General features: G+C 39.6%; 2 protein-coding genes across 2 annotated transcripts in view; one reads left to right on the top strand and one right to left on the bottom strand.

The window, feature by feature from the left end:
- Positions 1 to 25,493, bottom strand: part of LOC134741613 (eye-specific diacylglycerol kinase) — a 329,906-nt gene that overhangs the window by 73,710 nt on the left and 230,703 nt on the right. The gene's annotated exons all lie outside the window — the stretch shown is intronic.
- On the top strand, positions 7,401 to 14,126 carry LOC134741634 (uncharacterized). The gene is made up of 4 exons (XM_063674488.1): positions 7,401 to 7,552; positions 7,893 to 8,033; positions 9,036 to 9,189; positions 10,522 to 14,126. The coding sequence occupies exons 1-4, from the start codon at positions 7,504 to 7,506 to the stop codon at positions 10,652 to 10,654; spliced, it is 477 nt and encodes a 158-aa protein (XP_063530558.1). The 5' UTR covers positions 7,401 to 7,503; the 3' UTR covers positions 10,655 to 14,126.

Here is a 25,493-nt window from a genome sequence, read left to right as displayed (position 1 = left end):
TGTATTTAATTGGGTACCTATTCCGGAAACATTAATTAAGGCTTCCGCCGTCAATGTATTTGATTTACCTGTATTATTATCTGAATTTTTCTTGCTACCATAGTTACCCATAATTAGCTAGGTAGGTATTATTTGTTTCGCTGCTTATTATTATATATAATAAATGATAATAATGTGTGATATATATATGATATATGTGTGTTCAGAAGAGTGAGTGTTATAAAGTGAATTGTATTTATTTACATAATAAAAAACCGGCCAAGTGCGAGTCGGACTCGCGCACCGAGGGTTCCGTACTTTTTAGTATTTGTTGTTATAGCGCCAACAGAAATACATCATCTGTGACATTTTCAACTGTCTAGCTATCACGGTTCATGAGATACAGCCTGGTGACAGACAGACAGACGGACAGACGGACAGCGGAGTCTTAGTAATAGGGTCCCGTTTTTACCCTTTGGGTACGGAACCCTAAAAACAAGTGTGTATAGTGTACGGTTTCTGATGTCAAGCTACAACGCTTAGCTCTTATAATCAAAACAATAACAATAATAAATTGAAAAAATATGTAGAAAACCGACAAAAGTAAAAAGTAGCAAACGAAATAGCGACGTAGATTGTGTACTTTACAAGTGGATTGTGTATTTAATGTGAAACAAAGTGTTTATCGTCCAAAAAAAATAGCACCAAGATAAGTTCATATATGCAATCAAATATCAAGTGTACCAAAAACACGGCTCAAATCCAGTTCCGTTCGTATTCGGTGTCGCGGTGATTCCGTACCAGGACGTTGACGCACGTAAATCCTACCATCGCGGGTCCATACATATCGCCAGCCGTAGTGTTCCTTGAGCTGCCGCGCCTTCTGGAACAGCCGTCGATTGACGAAGGTGAGCCGCTCGTTGACGTAGAAGCGGCAGTCGGGGCCCGGCATCGGCAGGCCGGTGCCCTCCGTGGTCGCCCCGCGGCGGACCCTCGCCGCCTGCAGCAGCCGGTCGCGCACGGCGGACGGGCCGGCCGGTCCGGGGTGCCCTCGCCCTACGCGAGTCGCATCAACGATGTCATGTTCCGACAGCGTAACTCCGAGCTTCTGGCCCAAGGTAGTTACTATATGCATATTTTCCCCACTCTGTTCCGGTACATTCGATACCTCGACGTCGTTGAGTAACATATCCTGGTCACGATCGTTTAACTCTAACCTTAACTGGGCTACGGTGTCCGCCAGTGAAGCCTTGGTGTTTTTGCCTACACTAACACTTGTGGTATTATTCTCCAGAGCTTCACCACGGGCACATATATTGTCGATGCGCCCATCACATGCGTCAATTTATGTTGTCAGGGAGGCTACCGTTACGCGAAGAGCCTGGATATGCTGGCTCATCGCCCGCATTTCTTCCCGGAACAAACGAAGTTCTGCTACCAACTGTTGAATGTCGGAGGCCCCTCCAGTCGTGTCGAGCCTAGTGGTGTCGTTCAAACGCTGGTTGTCCGTGAACGACAACCAGCGTTTGACATCCATGACCGAGTTGTCATGCTCGTTGGAGAATGCCCCGCGAGGGCGTGCGGCTCCCTTAAACATGTTTACATTGTCACTGTGCGTATTTGTATTATCAGACTTAGATTCGGCACTATTGCACTCGACACATTTCCATGAATACCTTTGCACGGGTCCCGTAAAATTAAGGAATTCCTCAGTGTAATTAGTGCAGGGGAGACAGTACGACTTTCGGCAGTTATGGCAGTTTAAAAATCTGCCATCGGTTACCTTGTTGAAACACCCAACACAATCTGCCATTGTAAATTGTGTTTAATGTGTAGGTGATAAGGTGTAATTTATAGTGGCAGTCACTGACACACTGCTATTGCGCGTGCGCAAACTCTCACAGCGTGACATAATACCTCCAGCTTACACAGATCTTTTAGACATAAGTTAGCTGACACAATCCTACGGGAATAAAAAGATGTAACTGCTAATTGATAATAAACGAATTCTCATTCATACTCATTCATTAATTTAAAGAAACTGCAGCACGTGACCAATTGCCCAGATGACCTGTCTCGTACAGGAAGCAGACACGCGCATGATGGTCCATGTGGCTGACGCTGTAGCCCAAGGTCACACAATAATTATGCTACGCACAGTGGATAGTTGGATACTGATGTTGTTGTTCTCGCAGTTGCATGTATACGAGTATCACAATTACCGGAGCTCCAGGAGTTATGGGTACATATTGGCACAGGAAAGAATAACCAGTTCCTCTCGTACCAGGCTATTTGCAGCTTCTTTAGGTAACTTTTGTAGTTCCTCCATTAATTGTAAATAAAATAAATATGTCACCGCAGTACGAGACAGGTCATCTGGGCAATTGGTCACGTGCTGCAAACTTTCTTTACATATATGACTTTAATTGGAACGCATAGATATATAATTTATTTTACAGGACCAGAAGAAAGGACAGAAGTCTTGGCATTCTACCACGCCTTTTCAGGTTGCGACACTGTTTCTTTTTTGTGTGGAAAGGGGAAAATAAGCGTATTTCAAGCTTGGAGCGCATATCCTGCTGTAACGGGGGGATTTAAATACGGCAAACAAGGCAATATTGAGCAGGCGTTGCCAATATTGGAAAATTTTGTTATTGTCTTGTATCACAACACAAGTACAGATTTGAATTACGAGGTGTGAATTGGTCCCTAGACATTATTTTAACACTATGCATTTTGTTACTGATTTCAGATCAGGTACAAGTACCGAGGTACGAGTGTAAATGAGTGCCGAAGAGCGCTTTTTACAATAAGAAATCTCCATTAAATCATTTTACAGTTTAGACTCACTTGTTTTAGTCACTTGTTTTAGAAATCTCCAGTTAGAGAATCTACCTGCAACGGAAGATGCGCTACGTAAACATTTACTCCGTCTCAAGGAGGAGTTTGGGGAGGAGGTTTGGGGACAGATTATAGCCCCTCAGCAACAGCTACCATGCCCTGCTGACTGGGGCTGGTCCAAACAAAATGTTTATGGGGAGCCCATATGGACAAGCCTACCTGCGGCGGCTGCTGCTTGTTTAGAGATTATTCGTTGCCGCTGCAAAACAAACTGCGCAGGGAGATGCAACTGCGTTAAAAAAAACTAAAATGCATGGACCTTTGTGCAGTGGCAATTCCGAACAATAGATATCTTATTTTAAACAGCATTTTTTGTCAAGCATCTAACTATGTTAATTTTATCACATTTATAATAACTCTATGGCGAAAGTTTTCGCAACATCTTTATTTATATATTTAATTTATATTTGTATATATATCACGTCCAGAAGTAATTTATTAATGTATTAATCTGCAACCAGAAGAATAATAACTTATCTCCTCTTTTCCGCACTTGTATCGTAAATAACCATTTGAGCAAGTGTGTTGAAAAAGGAAATAAACAAATTGCTACAGAATATCGGACTTTACAAAACAAAGGATGGATTGAGCACAACGCGACTGATATGATAACCAACTTGCCTTTACTGCCGGCGCCGGCCGAACTTGTGCTCGAGGGATGTAGGTCAATTATAGAAATAGCCCCACGTAATGATGCCATGACTGAATATAAGAAATATTTTTTAAAATATTGGTTAAATTGGTACCGAACCGACATCTTAAGTTGTTCACAGAATAAACACCAAACAACAAACTTACTCGAAGGGTGGCAGTGGCACAGACGAGTCTAAATTTCAACGACGGCTAACTTTGTTAGAATTCATAGGCGTACCCGCCGTGCGCGTTCCACAGGATACATTGTGATTTTTAGGACCGATTAATGGAAGCTCATATTTAGTAATAGTAAATGCATATACAAAATGGGTAGAAGTCTATAATATGAAAACCACGATTACATCTTTAGCGACCATAGGAAAAATTTGTGAATTCATATCAAGATTGAGAATTCCACATACATTGGTAACCGACAATGGTACGTCGCTCACGTGACACGAGTTTGAGGATTTTTGTAAGTTAAAAGACATTTCACATGTCACATCACCGGCATATAAATATAACCCAGCTAGCAACGGGTAGGCGGAATCCTACGTCAAAATAATTAAAAGGGGTATTAAAACCAGTTTACTAAGTGGCAACGGGGTACAGAACTCGTGGAAAAGACTGTTAAAGTACTTATTTGATTACAGAAATTTTGTACACACTACAACGGGGGTTTCGCCTGCTCAGTTGGTATATGGACGGAAGTTAAAGACTCGGTTAGATTTAATTAACCCTAAAATGGTCTGGCACTTTGCTATTCAGCTGGCGAATATGCGTGCCCGGTGTGGCACCGCTCTACCCACGCGGGACAAGTTACCTCGGCACTTAACGACACCTGCCGCATAATCACCGGATGTCCAACTCCGCTTAATAAGCTGTACCCTCTGGCAGGAATCGCACCCCCGGAAGCCCGCAGAGAAGTGGCACGTAGCGTTGAAAAATTGAAGCAGGAACAAGACCCTAGGCATCCTCTCCACGGCCACAAGCTACCACCATCTCGTCTAAAGAGCCGTAGGAGCTTTATGCGGTGTACTGCAGCGATCCGGATTCCACCGTTCCAGAAGCGACTTGCCCAATGGGAGAGTTTCCGCGCCCCTCCTGACGACTACGTCCGCCCCGCTGAAGCGCTTCCCGCTGGGCATGCCCGCATTCCTGCTCTGAGCCAGGGCTCGGAACCGGTATTTTTTTAAAACCCCGAAATAGCCCAATATTTTGAATTTTTTTATGCTCATTACGTAGGACTGAAACATGTATTTAGGAAACAATTTTGCATTATTAAAACGTCCCATTAAAAATGAAATTATAAACAAAAGAACGAAAAAGAACGTAATAATACCGGTATTTTTGTATGGAGCAAATACCGGTTTCCGACCCCTGCTCTGAGGAGGATCTCCGTGATGCGACGGACAGGGCGATAAATGTCGCTGCCTTTTGGTCCCGCACAGTCTGAAAGTCTGAAACCATCGACACGAGAAGAAGAAGAACCCTAAAATACCGTCACCCTCGTCCCCGGCGCTCGCTACAATACAGTACGAAAAAATCAGTGTTTACAGAATAAATCATCAGTGTCGTAAGGCGCCATGTTTTTCTCGAGGGAACTTTGTATTATTTAAGGCCAAAGGCAAATGGTAAATTTAAGTGGTGACGAGGTACAATTAAAAAAAAAGGTGGCAATGTTGTTTATTAGTAAAAGACAATGTTACTTCAAAAACCACAAAAACCAAATTGTGTTAGATAAAGGGCACGATTGCGCTAACTCTAGTTACTGGGATGATCTTATTGAAATCCGGGACGAAGAGACATCATCGCCCCGCCCGCCAGCGCCAAGCGAGGAGCTGCAGCCTAGCACGGGTGAGGAAGGAGAACGGACATTGGTTCCAGATCCACACCCTGTGTCATCAGAGCCTTTCGAGCCGATACATACCGCAGGAGGCCAGTCCGAAGAAGATGATGAATTTATGGAGGCTCTGCCAGGTCCGGTCACTGAACCCGAGACTCGAGAATCTGACGTCCACCCTGATAACGATCCCGTGCCTACTACCCCTCAGACTAAGCGCAATCGACCCAAGATTAATTATACACCGTTCTTTTAGCTATAACAAGTTGTAATCCTTGTTTTTATTAGTTTATATTATAGTGTGGCACTCACCCACCCCACCGCGCTAACTTACGAACAATACGAACACACGTCAGTACGCTAACAGCAAGCAGTTGTTTCACTTTGTCTCATTCCCACGTATCTATCACTCTGCGAGCTGTAGACCTCGCGAGCATAACATTTCGAAAAAAAAAACGACCAATAACAGAATAGACAATTTTTTATTAATTTAATTATCGAAATTGCTAACAAAATTTCACGAGAATCGGTTGATAATTGCGGCCTGTACAGAAGAACATCCAGACATTAGAAAGTATTTTAGCCCAAGCTGAAACGGAGACCTTCGCTCACGCTCGGCCAACTATCGTTAAAAACAATGAAGCATGTTTATTAAATTTTATCCATAATTATCATGTTATTACATTACATTTTTTGTTTTATTTCCATAAGTCTAATTTGTTACATATTACTTATATACACTCACCAATATGCTTCTTCAGTGTTCAGTGTACATTTCAGGCGCGTCCATCAATCAGTCCAATGTGGCCCTGCCATCAAAGCCGGTTTGTTATAGGTCACGACGCTACTATATAAGCCAGCTTTGGTGAGCATGGCCTCATTCGTAACAGCCCTCTTGCTTGACTCGAACTCGCAACTACATCAATGGAACTAGCAGTTTTCTCGGGCCTAACCTTCCAAAGCGGCGGTGAAATGTAGTCTACCGGGCTACATATCACAGCCACTTTGGTGTGGTCGGTCGGTTACGGAGACCAGTACGTTCATCGCTACAATCTGCCACGTGTGAAGCCAGGCCTTGGCCCTTCGTCAAAATGGTTGTGTGTGTTGTGTAGTAAATTCACATACACCGAAAAAATATTTTTCTATAATACTACCAGAACGTATAGTAGTTAAAAATATAGTTATACCTACTAAAATCCGTTAGTAATAACAAAAAATGTTGTATCGTGTAAAACTTGTTTTTTCAACATCACTGTTTAATTCTAGTTGAATGCAATTTAGTACTGCTTACAATTTCGTTATATATGTAAAGATGCAAGTGTTATAAATATTAAATGTTTGTCTCGTTTGATGTATGCATCGTAACACTAACTATTGATATGTAAAAATAAAGTTACGAGTGTACACGTTACAAGTTGCATTGTATTCTGAACGAATCAACAGTTGTGCGGCACAACCTCAGGGCACAACTGTTTGATTCGTTCAGAAAAGATAGTCCACCGAACGTCCGTTATATGTGAGAGCAAGAAAGAGATATTTTGACCCATAGACATAGTAAAATACAAGTAGTTATAGACGCGCCATCGAGCGACCGGGGGTAAGAGAAAGAATATTCATATAAAATTTGGGCAGCATAGGATTTTTTCTCTTTTACTCTTATAAATTTCAGTATTTCGCCATCGCCTCCTACCTATGATGCCCCCCGGTCAGTGATAAGGACAAAGCGGGACTATTTTCTCTTTCCTTTTATAGGAATCGCAATAAGACTATCTTTCTTTATCAAAGAGTCATAAGAGTGTCAGGCCAGGTTGTTTTGACCGCATATGGTTGCTGCCCGGTGCGGCATTCAATATACTCTATGGTTGAATCAACGACTACTGTCCTTGTATTGTGTATTAGTAGATTTTAGGTATAAGCTGTATAATTACTTTTGTGTTTTATGTTTGAGCTGATGGCCAAGTTGCCAATGCTCGTAATAAATTAAAAAAAAACGACTACTGTCAAATTGACATTGACAGTGAAATTAGTGAAAATACACCGCTAACGTGCGCTAACCACTTACGGCACTTACTTGTTTCAGTTGTTTCGTTAGCCGATTTTGACCGTTGATAGCAACGTATAAACCAATTAAAGTAAAATAAAGAAAGATGAAATACTTCTTGATATTACTTGTTTTAGTTTCAACATTAAATAAATGTAAGTATAGGAACTGATTCATTTCATACATTTGTTTGGGTGTGGTGCTTTTGTGTTATTGTTAACTTTAATGATGTATTAACTTTGACCTTTTAAATGTACTTGATATTTGTCATTGTTATTTTCTCCTTATCAGTAGCAATTCCATATAATTATTGAACCTGCTCACAAAATTTTACGAGAATCAGTTGCGACTTCAAAAGCATTCTTGCCCAAGCTGAAGGCAATCAATCAATCAATTTATTTAGACCCTTTATTCTTAGACCCTCAAGTCCCTCAAATGATTGCTTAATTATAATAATTGGGATACTTTCTAATAAAAATGTTATTATTTTTGTAGGTTTAGCTATCTGGTGCTACCAATGCACCGGAGCGACGCCTGGTTGTTCGGAGCCCTTCAACTGGCGTGGCATTGGATACCTCGGTCAGCCGTGCCTGGATAATGATGATATTTGCGTCAAACTTATTGAGAGAAAAGGATGTAAGTTAAGTAGTATTAAAAGTATTAAAAAGCTTTTGTATTTCTGATTCTAGTTAATTAAGTACCTAGCTAGTCAGTCCATTTTTAGGGTTCCGTACCCAAAGGGTACCCTATTACTAAGACTCCGCTGTCTGTCTGTCTGTCCGTCTGTCACTAGGCTGTATCTCATAAACAGTGATAGCTAGCAGTAAACAGTTGAAATTTTCACGTATTTCTGTTGCCGCTGTAGTAACAATTACTAAAAACAGAATAAAATAAATATTTAAGTGGGGCTCCCATACAAGAAACATGATTTTTTGCTGTTTTTTTGCGTAATGGACGCCTTTGACGACCAGTCTAGCCTAGTGGGTAGTGACCTGTGAAGCCGATGGTCCTGGGTTTGAATCCCGGTAAGGGCATTTATTTGTGTGATGAGCACGGATATTTGTTCCTGAGTCATGGGTGGTTTCTATGTATTTAAGTATATATATATTAGGCCACGAGCAGGCCTCCAACCCCCGCCCACCTGGGGGAGCATACACCTGCCGCGTGTGTGGACGAGGGATCCTCTCCCGCATAGGGCTACACAGCCACGAACGCAAGTGTCGTTACCGGGATGCTGCTTAAAACGTCTGGCACAGATGAAAAGGCCTATTATATATATATTATATATATTGTTGTCTGAGTACCCATAACACAAACCTCCTTGGGCTTTCCGTGGGACTTAGTCAATCTGTGTAATAATGTCCTATAAAAAAAAACACCCCTGAGTAGCAAACATACTAGCATAGATAGGAGGTGGTAATTTTCACTGCCAACGGGTAAGTCTTGGTAGCTCATAAAATGATATTAAAATTTTATATTTGAGAGATTGTTATGAAATAGAATGTTTTGCCACCTATTTCCTATTGTGTGTTTTTGTCATCACTATCATTACCATTATAACAAACAAAAATATATCTCCTGGATCTGCCCATTATTTTGTAAAAGCTGATTAAATCATTCCTATTTTTGTATTTGTAGCCCAGGAAGTTATAACTAGGGACTGCCTGAGCAACTTCAGGGCGTTCAGGATGGACATCCCAGCGGACACTTACGAGGGGTGCCGGCCGGCGGCCAAGGATGTCAACTTGGCCAACTATGTCAACAATACTGTCAAAGAACTCGATGTCAAACGGTGAGAAATCATTAGTATTGTAGTTCGGGCGATTTTCCGCAACTCGACGACAGGCGCCTATTTTGCGTGACTAGAGGGGGGGGGGGGGGGGCTAGTCCTACCAGCCCAACTCCTCGAGGAATCCTATCAAACTTTTGATGTTGGGTAGGACCTCGGGGATCCGAGATGTTTTGCCCTGTATGGGGCCACTCCGCTGCATTCCAGCACAACGTGAGAGGCTGTTTCTTCTGTCTCCATGCATCCTATGCATAGGGGGCTGTCTGTGACACCTGTTATAAAAAGATGTTTGTTAAATAGTCCATGACCTGTTATGACACTGGTAACCATGCTCAGTCGGGTCTTTCCTAGTTGAAGAAGCTTTCCGTTGATGCCAGAAATCATTTATAAACTTAACTTTTTAGTATAAACTTGGGGAGCCTGAGGTCCACTCGGCAACCTAATCCTAAGAATTGACACCATATTTTCTTATACATACAATATAAATTAATTGATAATATAAGATTTTTTTATTTTAGTTCTGAGTTTCTGACACTTGCAGACTTAGATGTCCAAAGAATTTAGATTTTTTAGTATTTGTCAGGTTGTTTGTTATCTTAAATTATAGTTTTTTTTTGTGGTTGGACATTTAGAGACTGTATTCATCTGTAAATCTAACATGTCATAGAATTGATTTTTGTAATTGTATTTTTGTCAATTTATTTGTATTGCTTGCAAAGCACCTTGATGTGAAAAAAAAAGAATTTTAAACATGGGGGCCACTTTTGGGGGGTTTATGAGAAAATTACAAATAATGTTTTTCAAACTATATCCTGTTACAAATGAAAGAGCTTATTTTCAGAATCTCAAAAATATTATTTTTTTGTAATTCTAAAATAAATAGTTTAGAAGTTGTTTAAGAAAAAAGCCAAAAAATGACCGTTCCCGCCCTTTATCTCCGAAACTACTGGGTCTAAAATTTTGAAAAAATTCACATAATAGGAAAACCTATTAGAAATGTGCATTCAAGCGTGAGTCCGACTTAATTACTTAGTTTTTGATCCGACCCCTACGTTTCACATAAAAAAATGCATTTTTAAAAACTGTGTAATGTACGGAACCCTTGGAACGCGAGTCCAACTCGCACTTGGCCGGTTTTTTTTTGTGTGGCAATAAATGTTTTCTTAACTAACTTAGCGGTTTCACTCACGTATTTTTAGTCACTCGCGCGACATGTTTCGAATAGCCTAGGTCTCCATTTTCAAGCACTAACAGTGCCTGAGTGAGTAGCGGTCACGACGGGTTAAGTTAATATGTCTCACGATAGTTTAAATTCATTATTGTTTTACGTTTCAGGGACTGGTACGACGAGACAACATGGTGTTTCTGTTTCCTGGACCACAGGTGTAACGGTGCGTCAGTGAAGTCGGTCTCAATGGCATTCACGATCCTATTCAGTGCCGCGCTATTGTTAACCGGACTACAATAATAATTACATTTGTGACGTTTTCAACCAAAAGGTACCACATTGTCGGTTGTCGATAAGGTTGATTTCTAATTGAAGCTGTATGGAAATAGCGCCTTACCGACAGGCGACAATAAGTACCCTTTTAATTGAAAATGGCACATTTGTTCATGTTATGATACAGACTGTCCAGCGACAATTTCCGACTTTAAAATATGTTTAAAAAAAACTGTTATATATGATATGAGGTTAGGTGTGGTAAGAGGAACTATGAGACAAGAGAAACATTTGTAAGGAAAATAATAAATGATAATACTAAACCGGCCAAGTGCGAGTCGGACTCGCGCACGAGTACGGCCATTACGCTCAAAAACGGCAAAAAATGTTGTATGGGAGACCCACTTAAATATTTATTTTATTCTGTTTTTAGTATTTGTTGTTATAGCGGCAACAGAAATACATCTGCGAAAATTTCAGCTGTCTAACTATCAAGATTGATGAGATACAGCCTGGTGACAGACAGACAAACAGCGGAGTCTTAGTAATAGGGTCCCGTTTTTACCCTTTGGCTACGGAACCCTAAAAAAATGGAACTAATGCATAATTATAATTCATTTAAAAATACTTACGTAGTCCTTAATACGGTTTCTCTTGCCCTGGGCAAAATAAACTTTGTTGTACCCACCTGAGCGTGACCCTTAAACCAAAACTATTTATTATTATGAAAAGAAAATGATCGCGGATTTAATTTATTACATTTTCTAAATTTCGACGTTCTCTGACCGTTTCCGCATATTCCGAAATTAATGAAATTAAAAATCATTATTTTCAGGCAGCTATTGGCACAGATAAATGCCTTAAAACTAGCATACATACATATTATACAATATATCTTAAATACTAAATCATTATCTGTGGCTGCGATGCATTTTGCAACCCCGGGCCCCGCTGTGTCAGGTCAGGGAGCCCAAACTTGACACCCTTCGACCAAAACTCGGTGAATGCAAAACTTACGCCTTGCGGTACTGAGTGTAAATCTCTTGGTAAGATACGCATCAGCAGCATATTACTATGCTCGCCGCTCTGCTGGTCGGCGATCCATTGTTATTGTTACTAATCAATCCGCAACACTCCCGCGTTTCCCTCGCACTTCGCTACGAAAAACAGTTTCATTCTAACCCACATTTAAAATCGGGTCTATCGCGAATTTATTTTGTTACCTTTATTTACCGATGACATTTATGTGTAGTGGGTGGTTTGAAAATGTGATGTCTGTACCCCAAACTTTTCGTCGGGTAGTCACACAAATCTCTGTTTTGACATTTTGCTGGGACGTCAGTTAGCAGCGACCACGACCAGTGAAACCTGTGTCGAAACGTCGGTAAATAAAGGTAACAAAATAAATTCGCGATAGACCCGATTTTAAATGTGATTTAATATGTGTTCAAAACGCGAAAGTTTTAAATGTAAAAAGTTTCATTTTAAATTACTAAGAATTATACTTCAAAAAAAGAACAAAGAACATTATTTTACGATTACATTAAAACACAATACAGAAATACAATGTCAAAAATTATACAAATATTAATAAATACCTAAAATCTAAAAAAAATCTACATACAATTTCATTAACAATACCTAATATATCTTAATATAAAAAAAAAAAAACAAAAAAACACACAAATACAAAACAAAACACAAAGCAGTAAGCAACAGTCAGTCAAAAATCCCACCCCGCGTCATCCCCGGCGCAAAGGTGCCCAAAACGCTCGCCGCATTACCACGCTGAACCGCAATGGATAACCTCTGGGCATTTTAAATTGGAAATCTGTCGCTTGACAACCTGTATATTCAAACGTGCATCAGGAATCTCTGTATGTATAAGTTAAAGGTTTTAAAAAATCCATACTGAACACAAAAGTGAGTGTGTTAGCTTTCAGGGTTATATTGAATTCTGAACAGATTTAAATGTATTTGGAAAGTAGAAAGTAAGCCCTAATGACACAGACTGCTTTATTTGTGACGTTTTCAACCAAAAGGTACCACATTGTCTCTTGTTGATAAGGTTGATTTCTAATTGAAGCTATATGGAAATAGCGCCTTACTGACAAGCGACAATAAGTACCCTTTTGGTTGAAAATGGCACATTTTTTTCGTAATTCTACCTGCAGGGAATGACCAGTGGTGTTATTTTCACTCCTTTTTATGGTTCCGTACTCAAAGGGTAAAAAGTAGTAAAAACGGGACAGTCTGTCTGTCCGTCTGTCTGTCACCAGGCTATTTCTCATGAACCGTGGTAGCTAGACAAATGAAATTTTCAAAGATGATGTATTTCTTTTGCCGCTATAACAACAAGTAGTACTAAAAAGTGCGGAACCCTCGGTGGGCGAGTCCATCCAACTCGCACGGCCGGTTTTTTTAGAAATATTTTTAATCTCTAGCCGTCCAAGGACCTATAAAAAGGCCTCCCGTTCCATTGTATTTTGAATCTTTATTTTTTAAAATCAAAATTGCTTTTGTCTTGGAATATTTCGGTTCGTGGGCGACTAGAGCTTATAATTTATTCTAATGTTACAATTGCAAGCGACTAGGGCACAGCCTTGAATGGGCATAGCTAAATTTAGGTCGTTTTTCTTTATTCCAAACATTGTAGTTTTAAGTAGTTATTATTGTTATCGAACAACTTGATTCCGGAGCCAATGTGAAACCTATTCACATTTACTACGTCATTGGCGTTACATTGATTTAAGTAAAATTAATATGATACTGTGAAAAGGTTCTATGGTGGGTGACAAATCAGTTTGTTCGATTATATTTAGGAAAATATTCCGTCCAATTAACCACAAGGCTGAATTCCCATAATGTTTAGTTTTATATGAAGGTATATATATATATATACGGCAGATAAAAGTTTTTCTTTTATTAAAACGGTGTAATACACCTATTGATTGGTATGGTCGAGTTCACAAACATCTAAACAAACCAACGTTTCAAAAACATATTTACACGATTCAAGACACCGACGATAAGGTCTGGTATATATTTACACGACTCTAAGACACCGACAATAAGGTCGTGTATATATTTACACGACTCTAAGACACCGACAATAAGGTCGTGTATATATTTACACGACTCTAAGACACCGACAATAAGGTCGTGTATATATTTACACGACTCTAAGACACCGAGAATAAGGTCGTGTATATATTTACACGACTCTAAGACACCGACAATAAGGTCGTGTATATATTTACACGACTCTAAGACACCGACGATAAGGTCGTGTATATATTTACACGACTCTAAGACACCGACGATAAAGTCGTGTTTATATTTACACGACTCTAAGACACCGACAATAAGGTCGTGTATATATTTACACGACTCTAAGACACGGACAATAAGGTCGTGTTTATATTTACACGACTCTAAGACACCGACAATAAGGTCGTGTATATATTTACACGACTCTAAGACACCGACAATAAGGTCGTGTATAGGGGTAGGGGAGATTGGGGGAATTGGGTGGCGGGTATTAAAAACAGTGAGATATATAGTACTTCTAATTGCACACATTTTTATGTTTAACACAAACAAAGTTAAACATACCTACCTGATTGAGAGAGTCCAAAAAAATCGCTCGGTACCTCTACAAGAGGCTATATGGCCGCTATCCTTTTCTCTATCCCTCGTTGTTCGTAGCAGGTAGCAGGTGCTTGGCTTGGTTAATGTGCCTTACATTATGCCTAGTAAATTATTTAATACCCCTATAGGTAGTAAAAATACCTACAAAGCAATTATATATTATAATTGCTTTGTAGGTATCTGTCGGACCTCCTAGTGGGAATTGTCTTAGGATCTACATCCTAAGACAATACAACAACAACAATAGGCTATATGTACTGTTTTAACTTTGTCTGTAAATCTTATTGGCCTGTATCTGTTTTTTTCCCCAATAAAGAAAATAAAAATAAAAATAAAATATATTACTTGCAGCTTTTTAATAACTCCTTTTTGAGGAAATTACAAATTTTCGTTTCGTATGTACAACTTAATATTAAAACTTAGCACATAAGCGTTATTTTATATATTATAAATATTATAATGTATATACAAATAAACTGTCAATTATTTCATGTGTATAAAATTAAGTCGTAAATAAAACACAAATCCACATTCAAGATATTTTATTGATACATTCATACATTTCTAGGCCAGTAGAATTAGTTGTGGAAAATTTTAGCTCTTCACTTTTTTGCTTGTAGTTCATAAACGGCACGGCATTTGCTCTAATCATGATAAAGATTGACATCTGAAGGTGCGTCTACGCTAGGCGAACCGAGCACGAGCGAAGCACGAGCGGAGCCGTTCTCGGCTTCGTCGTTCGCGGCGTCAAGTGTGGACGTACGACGAACCTGCAACGATTACTTCCCTCGAACGTAGTTTTCCGCAGTGTGCTCGCGGCACGAATATGGACGATATTAATAATATTGCGACAGCCGCTGCTGTTGCAGCGATTATTATAGCAGTAGTCAGCAAAAAAGGAAAAAGGCCAAGACGATGGGGATCTACAACAATCTGGGATATACGAGACCATGCATCAATCTTCTTATTTTTTTATAGTAATCCTCATGTTTTGGGTCCCATATCAATGAATTATTTTGATATAATTCAATTAATTGCAAAGAAGCATCTTCGGTCCACGTTTCCATGATGCTCGGCTCGAGCGACCGACGTCTGTCACTAAACACGTCCACGAGCGCACTGCGAGCGCGAGGCAAATCCCTTTGTGTTCGTCAAAAAACCGACAACCGGCGGAACGCAAACGAGCACGAACGAAACGCTCGCAGCGCGCTCGTTCGAGGCTTGTAAGTCGGTCCACATTAGACGAATTGTGTTCGGCTCGTGCTCTGCTCGTGCTCGGCTCGCCTAGCGTAGACGCACCTTGAGGATACGAAAGGTACCTTAATATGAATTAGTAGTCAGATTGTAAAAAATGGCCGCCCTTGGGTTGGGTTGGGTTGGGGTTTAAGCTTCTGGATGTTATCGATATCCTGATTCTTGTAGATCAATGAAATAAACAAATCCCGGAATCCCGTCCACTCCTCGTATTTTCCCGAAAAAGTTGGAATCGTGATCTTAGGGAGCTCCACATGATTCGATTTTGACATTGGTGTAGTTGACAATATGGGACTAGGTATCATTGCTGGGTGTTGTCTTTAACTTGCTCAAAGCGTAAGCTCGCCCTTGTAATCCATATATGACTCGTTGTTGGTTGCATCTGCATCATACACATCGTCTTGTATGTATGCAGTGTCTTGTAACACATATTGCTCTGGCAACATCAGTATCTGCATATGCATACGTGTAAACTGATCCCATATTTTCTCTAAGCTTTCAAGTCTGGTTTCAACGTACGAGATGGTAATACGCTCCTTCGGAGACTTTTTGTAGTTACTGAATGCTTTGGTGATGCGAATACTTTGATCAGTTTGAAAATTGACACTAGCTTCCACCTTACTACTCATCTTGAAAAATTACAAGTCCCAGCAAAACATCATAAACTTTCTATCTTATCTTAAACTTATCATAGTCCCAAATAATAAATAAAAAAAATAAAAATAAAAAGCCTTTTATTTCTCGCAAATATGAAATGTACAATCACATAGAAATAAAAATAAGTTAATTCACAAAAAAGGTGCTTCGTAAAAAGTCGCAGTACATTTCAATATAGACATAGAACATTTTTATTCAAGATCACATGAAATGGCAGTCATGGAATAGAGAGTGATATCTCCCTATTCTGTCATGCAATTATTGATAAGTTCCTTAGTAGGCATTAATTACTCATTATGTAGGTTATGTGTGTAGGTTTAGGTTTGGCTATAGTAATACTCATAATAAAAAAAACGATCCAACAATCTTCCAAAATCACCTTTGTATGAAAACCCATCTCACCCCAATTACGAGGGACTACGGGGTGAGGTGGAATTTCCTGTATATCGTCAAAGTTATGAAATGGAAGTGAAATAGAACTACCCTAAATAAAATAAAAACTAAAATACAAACGTCCGGAACACTTATTATATACACCATTCAGTTTGCATATGTAAAAATAAAATGTTATCGAGGTTTGAATGTCAGTTTTGCGCCTACTCACCCCATTTTACGGTACTTATCGGGCTTCAAACCCATAAATTGTTGTCACTGAATAAGCATACATGCCTAACGGTTATACAAAATCACTGGAGCCCAAAATGAGTTTCAAGGTCACATTCACCGTTTACAGCTTTAAATACATAATTTATTTTAATTATTACAGAAAGCGCTGTCGTGATCAGTCGCATTTATAAAAGTTGAAAACCTAAAGCTCGCTCCAGACCCAGACTACGCGGCGCGAAACCCTGAACGTGAGTGTGGAGTCGATTTCGCTGATTGGCGAACTGGACTCCACACTCGCGTTCGCGGCTTCTTGCCGTGATTCGTGCATGAGTGTGGAGGGCCCTTAATAATTTAACCCTGAGCGAGTGAAAGCTTACATAGGTCAAAACAACTATCGCGGAAACAGGTACTTTTACCGAGTATTGGACGAGTGGGATATCCGCACCAAGCCCTTCATCACGTGATTTCGTAACATATTGACGTAGTATCGTAAGAACGTACAACTAATACCTACTGTACATGTACCTACAGCCCAAGCAATACTTAGTAATATACTGTAAGGTCAGATCGGGCAAGAGAAACAGAAGGTATGAGGAAGAGAAGACCGCTTGTTGTCGTGTTTCTCTTACCCACCTATCCTTTGTCCATTGTAAGGTATAGTCCGTGAAGCCATTTCTGTCAGTAGAAGAAAGAGGCAAATTTAAAAAATGTAGGCGCAAAGGGTTATCGTCCCGTAGAATATTTGAATTTCGCGCCTTTTTCTACTGAAAAAGTTGTTTGACAGACTATAGTTATGACTAATGTAATCCAGTAACTTTGTCGCCTTCTGTAACGGGGTTCGCTTGCGTCAAATCCGGTAGTTCTGGTTTTTTGTAAACTTGTTTATGATGTTGGCTCAATGAATAATCCAAGTTTGTGACCTCGAGCATCGAACGCTACTTTGTCAAAAATCTAAAAAAACCGCGAAAATTTTGTCGAGACCAAAGTGCATATATGCTTACCGCACTCACATAGCCTGCGAATTCAAGTTCAAAAACATTATCTATACATATAATAAAGCGGAAGAGGGTCGAAAGTCTGTACATGGAAAATATTCGAAAAGAAATTGGCTGGGGATACTTAGAATCGATAACAGAACACGTTCCAACAGTTTTTAGAATTTTTGTCTGATTGTCTGTTTATTTGACCGCGCATCACGTGAAAACGGCTGAACGGATTTTGATGCAAACTTTACTAATCTGTCGAGTAAATCTCCGGCCAGGTTATATGCTAATTCAACCCCTAAAAGGGGGGGTAGTCACTACACTTGACTTGACATCAAAATAAGTATACATACAGCGAATCGCCCGAGTCGAGCAAATTTCAACGCTAAGTAAGTAAATAAAATGCATTACTCGTATGTCCTAGTCCTACCGTTCCACGGCCACGACTCCCACGGCCAGGCCGGTGCTCTCATAATATAATGCGCATCACGTGCGCTTCATTCTCTCAACTCGAGAGAAAGAATGATCGGTGACGGTGAGCGGTTGCAGCGGGCCGGTCGGTCGCGCGCGCGAATCGCGATTGCAGCCAGAAGACGTTTCACGCAGCTTCGTCGCGCATGCGCCAGTTTCGACACCGCTGCCTTTTCGCGGGAAACGGACGTTCGATTTTTTTAAATTTTTTTTTATAAATATTTTTAAATCGAACACAGATAAAGTCCAGTGCACACAGTGAAGTCCGTTGACTGATATTGTTTGTCATAATATTTCACAAGCGAAATACCTGAAATCCTGAAACAATGGTAAGTGAATATTTATAAGTGCCTTATAATATCTTATCCCTTATTAGTGTCCCGTAATGTAACTTTGTGAAATCGTCCTGGGACTTGTATTGAAAGATTAGATAGTACAGGCATCATCATGTTCCTCGCGTTATCCCGGCATTTTGCCACGGCTCATGGGAGTCTGGGCTCCGCTTGGCCACTAATCCCAAGAATTGGCGTAGGCAGTAATAGTTTTTACGAAAGCGACCGCCATCTGACCTTCCAACCCAGAGGATAAACTAGGGCTTATTGGGATGAGTCCGGTTTCGGATATTTTTTTTCACCGAATAGCACCTGGTACATAGCAAATGTTATTTCGTACATAAGTTTTGAAAAACTCATCCGTCCGATTTCTGGCAATGTTTCCAAAATACAGGGTAAGGTACAACATAACTATACCTACAAAAGTAAAAGACGAAAAGAGAGTACTCCTAGCATTAAATGCCGGCAGTACACTTATAACCCCTCTCGTGTTGCGGGTGTCCATGGGCGGCGGTAATCGCTTACCATCAGGCGATTCGTCTGCTCGATTGCCTGCTCTTATATCATAAAAAAAGCTAATAACTACTAACAACTTGTAATAGGCCAAGCAATAAGAAGGTGTATAGAGGGAAATGCCAGGAACACAATTTTTGACTTCGTAGCTTTGTTTGGACCAAAGAGGATATAATAAGATAGTGGTACTGTCATAGTAAATTTTGTAACCGCCGTAAATTCACTGCCATCTATCGACATACTTTAAAACTAAAAATGAAGATTTATAAAATAACGTTAAAATGTATTTAAATATGGATAAATGATTTTTTTATTTGCATTAATAATTTTTATATGATTTTGACCCATGTTCTTTCAATTATATGCGTTAAAATTATAAATAACAAACGAAACCGTCAACGCCCTCTATACGAGAGTAGGCCAAAACTAGTGGCGCCCTCTGATCGAGAATCAAATTTTCGTGATTTTCGAGGCACGTTTTTTCCTTAGACTGTATCCATCTATAACGGAGTTATATCTATCTTTGGTTTGGACTATATAGTTAGGAGATGAATATATCATAATTTTTAAGAAAAAAAAACCGACTTCAATGGGGGATGCCGCTGAAAGCATTCTTAGATTCCAGACAATGAAATGAAAAAGACAGCATCTTTTGCCTAATTATGTAGAAAAGGAGGTAAACCGACCCACTTTTCTAGTAGCATTTCGTTTTTGTAAGGGTCGCAGTTCTAACCTAACCTAACCTACTTTTCTGGTAGCATTTCGTTACTGTAAGGGTCAAAGCTCTAACCTAACCTAACCTACTTTTCTGCAAGCAGTTCTGTTCTGTGAGAATCGCAGTTCAAAAGCTACCCACCCACCTAACCCACTTATCTAGTAGCATTTCCGGGTCCGGGTCTGGGTCCGGATCCGAGTCCGGGTCCGTGTCCGGCTGTCCGGGTCCAGGTTTGGATCAGAGTTCGGTCCGGGTCCGGGTCCGAGTTGGGGTCCATGTTCAGACCCGGGTCCGGGTCCAAGTTTGGGTTTGGGTCCATAAGGAAGAGAACAAATCGCCAAACGTGAACTATGTGTCATTGAAGAGTTCCATTCTGATCATCATCAGCAGTTCCACTTCATCAAATGTCACTTTTTTAAATGTAAATGCTGGATTTGTTGATGAAAATACAAAAATCACTATATGTATGCCTTTCACATTTGAGGAGTTCCCTCGGTTCCTCGTGGGTCTCATCATCAGAACTCGAGCTTGACAAAAATATGTCTTAAAAACTTAAGTTGCTTAACAAACATAAAGAGATCAATTTCTCAGTGCCATCTATTAGAACTCGTAATTCCGAGCGCTGCCTGTTTAGTCTACCCAGAGTTCATACCAACTATGCTCAAAATTCGCCCATAAATCGTATTCTAAAACTTTATAATAAACAATTTAGTAGTATCGACTTGTTCGACTGCACAAAACCAACTTTAAAAAAACGAGTTCAGTCACTGCTACTGAAATCTAAAAATAACGACAATTGACGAAATCTAACTAGGTAAATAACAAAGATAGATATAACTCCGTAATAGATGGATACAGTCTAAGGAAAAAACGTGCCTCGAAAATCACGAAAATTTGATTCTCGATCAGATGGCGCCACTAGTTTCGGCCTACACTCGTATAGAGGGCGTTGACTGTTTCGTTTGTTATTTATAATTTTAACGCATACCAGTGAAAGAACATGGGTCAAAATCATATAAAAATAATTAATGCAAATAAAAAAAATCATTTATCCATATTTAAATACATTTTATCGTACTTTTATAAATATTTATTTTTAGTTTTAAAGTGTGTCGACAGATGGCAGTGAATTTACTGGGGTTACAAAATTTACTTTGACAGTACCGCTCTAGTATAAGTTACTCTATGGTAAATAATTACACACCTTAATCTTTCCGTCTTCCATTACACACTCAGTCACAGTTACATACACACACACACGAACACGCACACACAATCACTCAAAACACACACGTACACATGTTATGCAAGCCATATCTAGTTTGTATAGAATGCTTTTTTACTCCCTTCTTTTTTTTTGTGTTTCCTCTTAGTTATTGCATGTTAATTGTACTTTTGTGGACATCTGTTATTGGCTATGTTTTCTGTTCACTATGATTTGTATTAATTTTTGTATTGCTGTTAATGCCCCAAATAAATAAATAGTAAAAAAAAAGAAGTGGACAAATCGCCAAACGTAAACTATGCGTCATTAAAGAGTTCCATTCTGATCATCATCAGCAGTTCCACTTCATCAAATGTCACTTTTTAAAATGGAAATGCTGGATTTGTTGATAAAAATACAAAAATCGCTATATGTATGCCTTTCACATTTGAGGAGTTTCCTCGATTCCTCATCGATCCCATCATCAAAACTCGAGCTTGACAAAAATGTTTCTTAAAAACCTAACTTGCTTAACAAACATAACGAAGAGGACAAATCGCCAAACGTGATCTATGCGTCATTGAAGAGTTCCGTTTTGATAATCATCAGCAGTTCCACTTCATCAAATGTCACTTTTTAAAATGGAAGTGCTGGATTTGTTTATAAAAATACAAAAATCACTATATATATGCCTTTCACATTTGAGGAGTTCCCTCGATTCCTCATGGATTCCATCATCAGAACTCGAGCTTGACAAAAATGTTTCTTGAAAATCTAACTTGCTTAACAAACATAACGAAGAGGACAAATCGCCAAACGTGAACTATGCGTCATTGAAGAGTTCCGTTCTGATCATCATCAGCAGTTCCACTTCATCAAATGTCACTTTTTTAAATGTAAGTGTTTGATTTGTTGATGAAACTACTAAAATCACTATATGTATGCCTTTAATATTTGAGGAGTTCCCTCGATTCCTCATGGATCCCATCATCAGAACTGCTTTTTGACAAAAACGGGACCAATCTGTATGTATATACTTACAATTACAAAAAGAATTTTCAAAATCGGTCCAGAAATGACGGAGTTATGGAGTAACAAACATTGAAAAAAAAAAAAAAAAAAAACAACCCAATTGAGAACCTCCTCCTTTGAAATCTTGAAGTCGGTTAAAAAGTCCCCGGCCGTAACCCTGGTGCTGGGGGGGAGAGAGGGGTTTGAAGGTTCAATTTTTCGGTTTTTCGATTATATCTTGGAAACTATGCATCTGAGCGACTTCTTATACAAAATGAAAAGAGATTTAATTTGTTACAAGTTTTATTAAGTACCTCCTATCTAGTCCAAACAAAGCTACGAAGTCAAAAATTCTGTTCCAAGCATTTCCCTCTAAAATTTTTTTTTGGACATTCATTTCCTGGCCTATAAAAACCAATTCGATTTTATTTCTTACGGATGACTTATTAAAGTTTTAATAAATCGATAAGCTAAAACGATAAGATTGGACCCGGGTATGTCCTTAAACTACGTCCAAAAGAGAGGTATGGGCACTGTGATTAGTCTGTGAATGACATCTCGCTTTGTGTGGTAGGGCACAGGACAGCGGATGTCATTCCAGATCTAGAGCAGAACCCAACTGGGGAGGTACCTCCACCTTACAGAAAACCGCAGCCAAATAACACTAGACCCTACTAATAGTGTTGTGTTCCTGCCGGTGAGTAAGGTTGCCAGAGCTCGAGTAGTGTGTTAGGGGTTAGGGTCGGCAACGCGCATGTAACTCCTCTGGAGTTGCAGGCGTACATAGGCTATGGAGACTGCTTAACATCAGGCGGGCCGTATGCTTGTTTGCCACCGACGTAGTATATAAAAAAAAAGCTTGCGATCGCACCATGCACCGAGTGCACCGATAGTACCGAGACCGGCATGGAACGGGTTGTTGACGTATTCTTTTTGTGACTTGATTCTAAAATGAAATAGATGTCAGATACTAAAGAGTAAGTGACCAAGCCCCCCGGTGGCTGAGGCCGGAATGGAACCGGTGTCTTCAGCTTACGCGGCTAACATCCCGTCCTGACCTACCCGCCACCGCCACTTTTGGGGGGGTAAATGAGAAAATTAAAAAATAAAGTTTTTTAAACTATATCGTGTTACATATCAAATGAAAGAGCTCATTGTGAGAAACTCAAATATACATTTTTTATAATTTTAGGATAAACAGTTTAGAAGTTATTGAAGAAAATATACAAAAAAATGACCATTCGCTTCCTCCCTTTATCTCAGAAACTACTGGGTCTAAAATTTTGAAAAATAATACACAAAATAGTTCTTTACCTATAGATTACAGGAAAACCTATTAGAAATGTGTAGTCAAGCGTGAGTCGGACTTAATTACTTAGTTTTTGATCCGACCCCTACGCTTTTTTTAAAGACATTTCACTTACATAAAAAATACATTGTTTAAATTGTGTAATGTACGGAACCCTTGGAACGCGAGTCCGACTCCGACGGTTTTTATAAATACATTTTTAGTTTTAATAAATAAAACGGCTTGGCTATTGTATAGATACTCGTAATTGATGCGACATAACGAAACTGGTTAGGTTAGGTATATCTGAATAATTCGTTTTTTGTCAAATAAATATGTTTTAGTGCAAGCTTTTGTTCGCTGGTTGCGTTATTTAATCACTGAATCATGGAGACTTTATAAAGGAGCCAAATCTCTATGTATGAAAAGTGTCCATCAAAAAACAGTAATTAGGTGGCCCCACCATACACCGAAATACTACCAAAAACAACCTACGTAATTTGGTCGGGTTATTTGTTGCCTTATATGGTTCATGTTATACTTATGTCCCAGAGCCTAACTAGCGCCACCGGAGAGATTAGGAACTATTATTTAAAGCTGAAAGCGGTCACTTTTGCAACAATTCTGCCTTAAGAGATTGGCATCCTTTCTATACCATCCATAATCACGTGGATAAAGCCATCCCTAATACGCTTGACAGATCAGCGCCTCAGCCCCCACCACGCCCCCACGAAGTTGATTTAGATATCACTGGCAGTCATTCAATTGACAAATAAAAGTGCTGAGAAATTTGGAACCTACTTGCGTACTCACGAGCAATGGAGTTATGCCACTTTTGGGGGAGTAAATGAGAAAATTAAAAAATAAATAAATAAAATAAAATAAAAATAAATAAAATAAAATTCATTTATTTCAGACAAACATGGTCCATAATACTTTTGTTAGTTGTTAATTAAAACATAACTACGGTTAACTTAAATAACTATCTTAGGTGCTAAAGATAAATGCAGAGAGGACCAGTGTCTTATCAGGCCACTGTCCCATCTGTCAGCCACGACGGTCAGGAGACTGTGGCGGCTGTCGGCTGTCGCGCACCCTGCGGAGCGTCGCGGCGCAGCGCTTGCGCAGTGTCGCGTGGAATCCGTCCACATGAGCATCCGCGAACATGCCCGACGCACTGCAGTACCGAGGCAGCCGCAACAGTACCCTGAACGCATCATTATTACTCATTATATTGTACGTGCATGGCGTTGAAAGCCCTTTGCGTGTACCGAGTCCACAGGCTGCAGGCGTAAAGCGATGTACAGAACGCTCGAAATAATGTTACTTTAACTTGCGCTGTACACCGGCTGAACCTGCGAGCTATCATATTGGCCCTGACGGCCAGGGCCCTCCCCTCCCTCTCAATATCGGCGTCATCACGGAAATCGTCGGTTACCAAGTGCCCAAGGTATTTAAATGAGGAAACCCTTTTCAGTTCCACGCCATTCAAACGAATGGGTGGGACGTGTGATGGGCACTTGCTTCCCGCTTTGAACACCATATATTCGCTCTTGCTTACATTATATTTAAGGTTATGCGTTAGGGCATATGACTCACACCTTTCAATAAGCAATCTCAGACCACCGACCGACGGACTCAACAGTACCATGTCATCGGCATAGCTTATGTAAATAAAGTTTTTTAAACTATATCGTGTTACATATCAAATGAAAGAGCTCATTGTGAGAAACTCAAATATACATTTTTTATAATTTTAGGATAAACAGTTTAGAAGTTATTGAAGAAAATATACAAAAAATGACCATTCGCTCCCCCCTTTATCTCAGAAACTACTGGGTCTAAAATTTTGAAAAAAAAATACACAAAATCGTTCTTTACCTATAGATTACAGGAAAACCTATTAGAAATGTGTAGTCAAGCGTGAGTCGGACCTAATTACTTAGTTTTTGATCCGACCGCTACGCGTTTTTTAAAGACATTTCACTTACATTTCACATAAAAAATACATTGTTTAAATTGTGTAATGTACGGAACCCATGGAACGCGAGTCCGACTCGCACTTGTCCGGTTTTTATAAATAAATTTTTAGTTTTAATAAATAAAACTGCTTGGCTATTGTATACACGTAATTGATGCGACATTACGAAACTGGTTAGGTTAGGTATATCTGAATAATTA

Source organism: Cydia strobilella, chromosome 5 (genome assembly GCF_947568885.1).
Source record: "Cydia strobilella chromosome 5, ilCydStro3.1, whole genome shotgun sequence".
NCBI classification, from domain to species: Eukaryota; Metazoa; Arthropoda; class Insecta; order Lepidoptera; family Tortricidae; genus Cydia; species Cydia strobilella.
Note: the sequence above shows the minus strand (reverse complement) of the source record. Positions and strands in the feature narration are given on the sequence as shown.

Excerpts from the sequence above, each read along its gene's own strand:
- LOC134741634 (XM_063674488.1), top strand. The coding sequence starts at position 7,504 with ATGAAATACTTCTTGATATTACTTGTTTTAGTTTCAACATTAAATAAA. Across the intron at positions 7,553-7,892 it reads AGTTTCAACATTAAATAAAT|GTTTAGCTATCTGGTGCTAC; the intron begins GTAAGTATAGGA and ends TTATTTTTGTAG. Across the intron at positions 9,190-10,521 it reads AAAGAACTCGATGTCAAACG|GGACTGGTACGACGAGACAA; the intron begins GTGAGAAATCAT and ends TTTACGTTTCAG.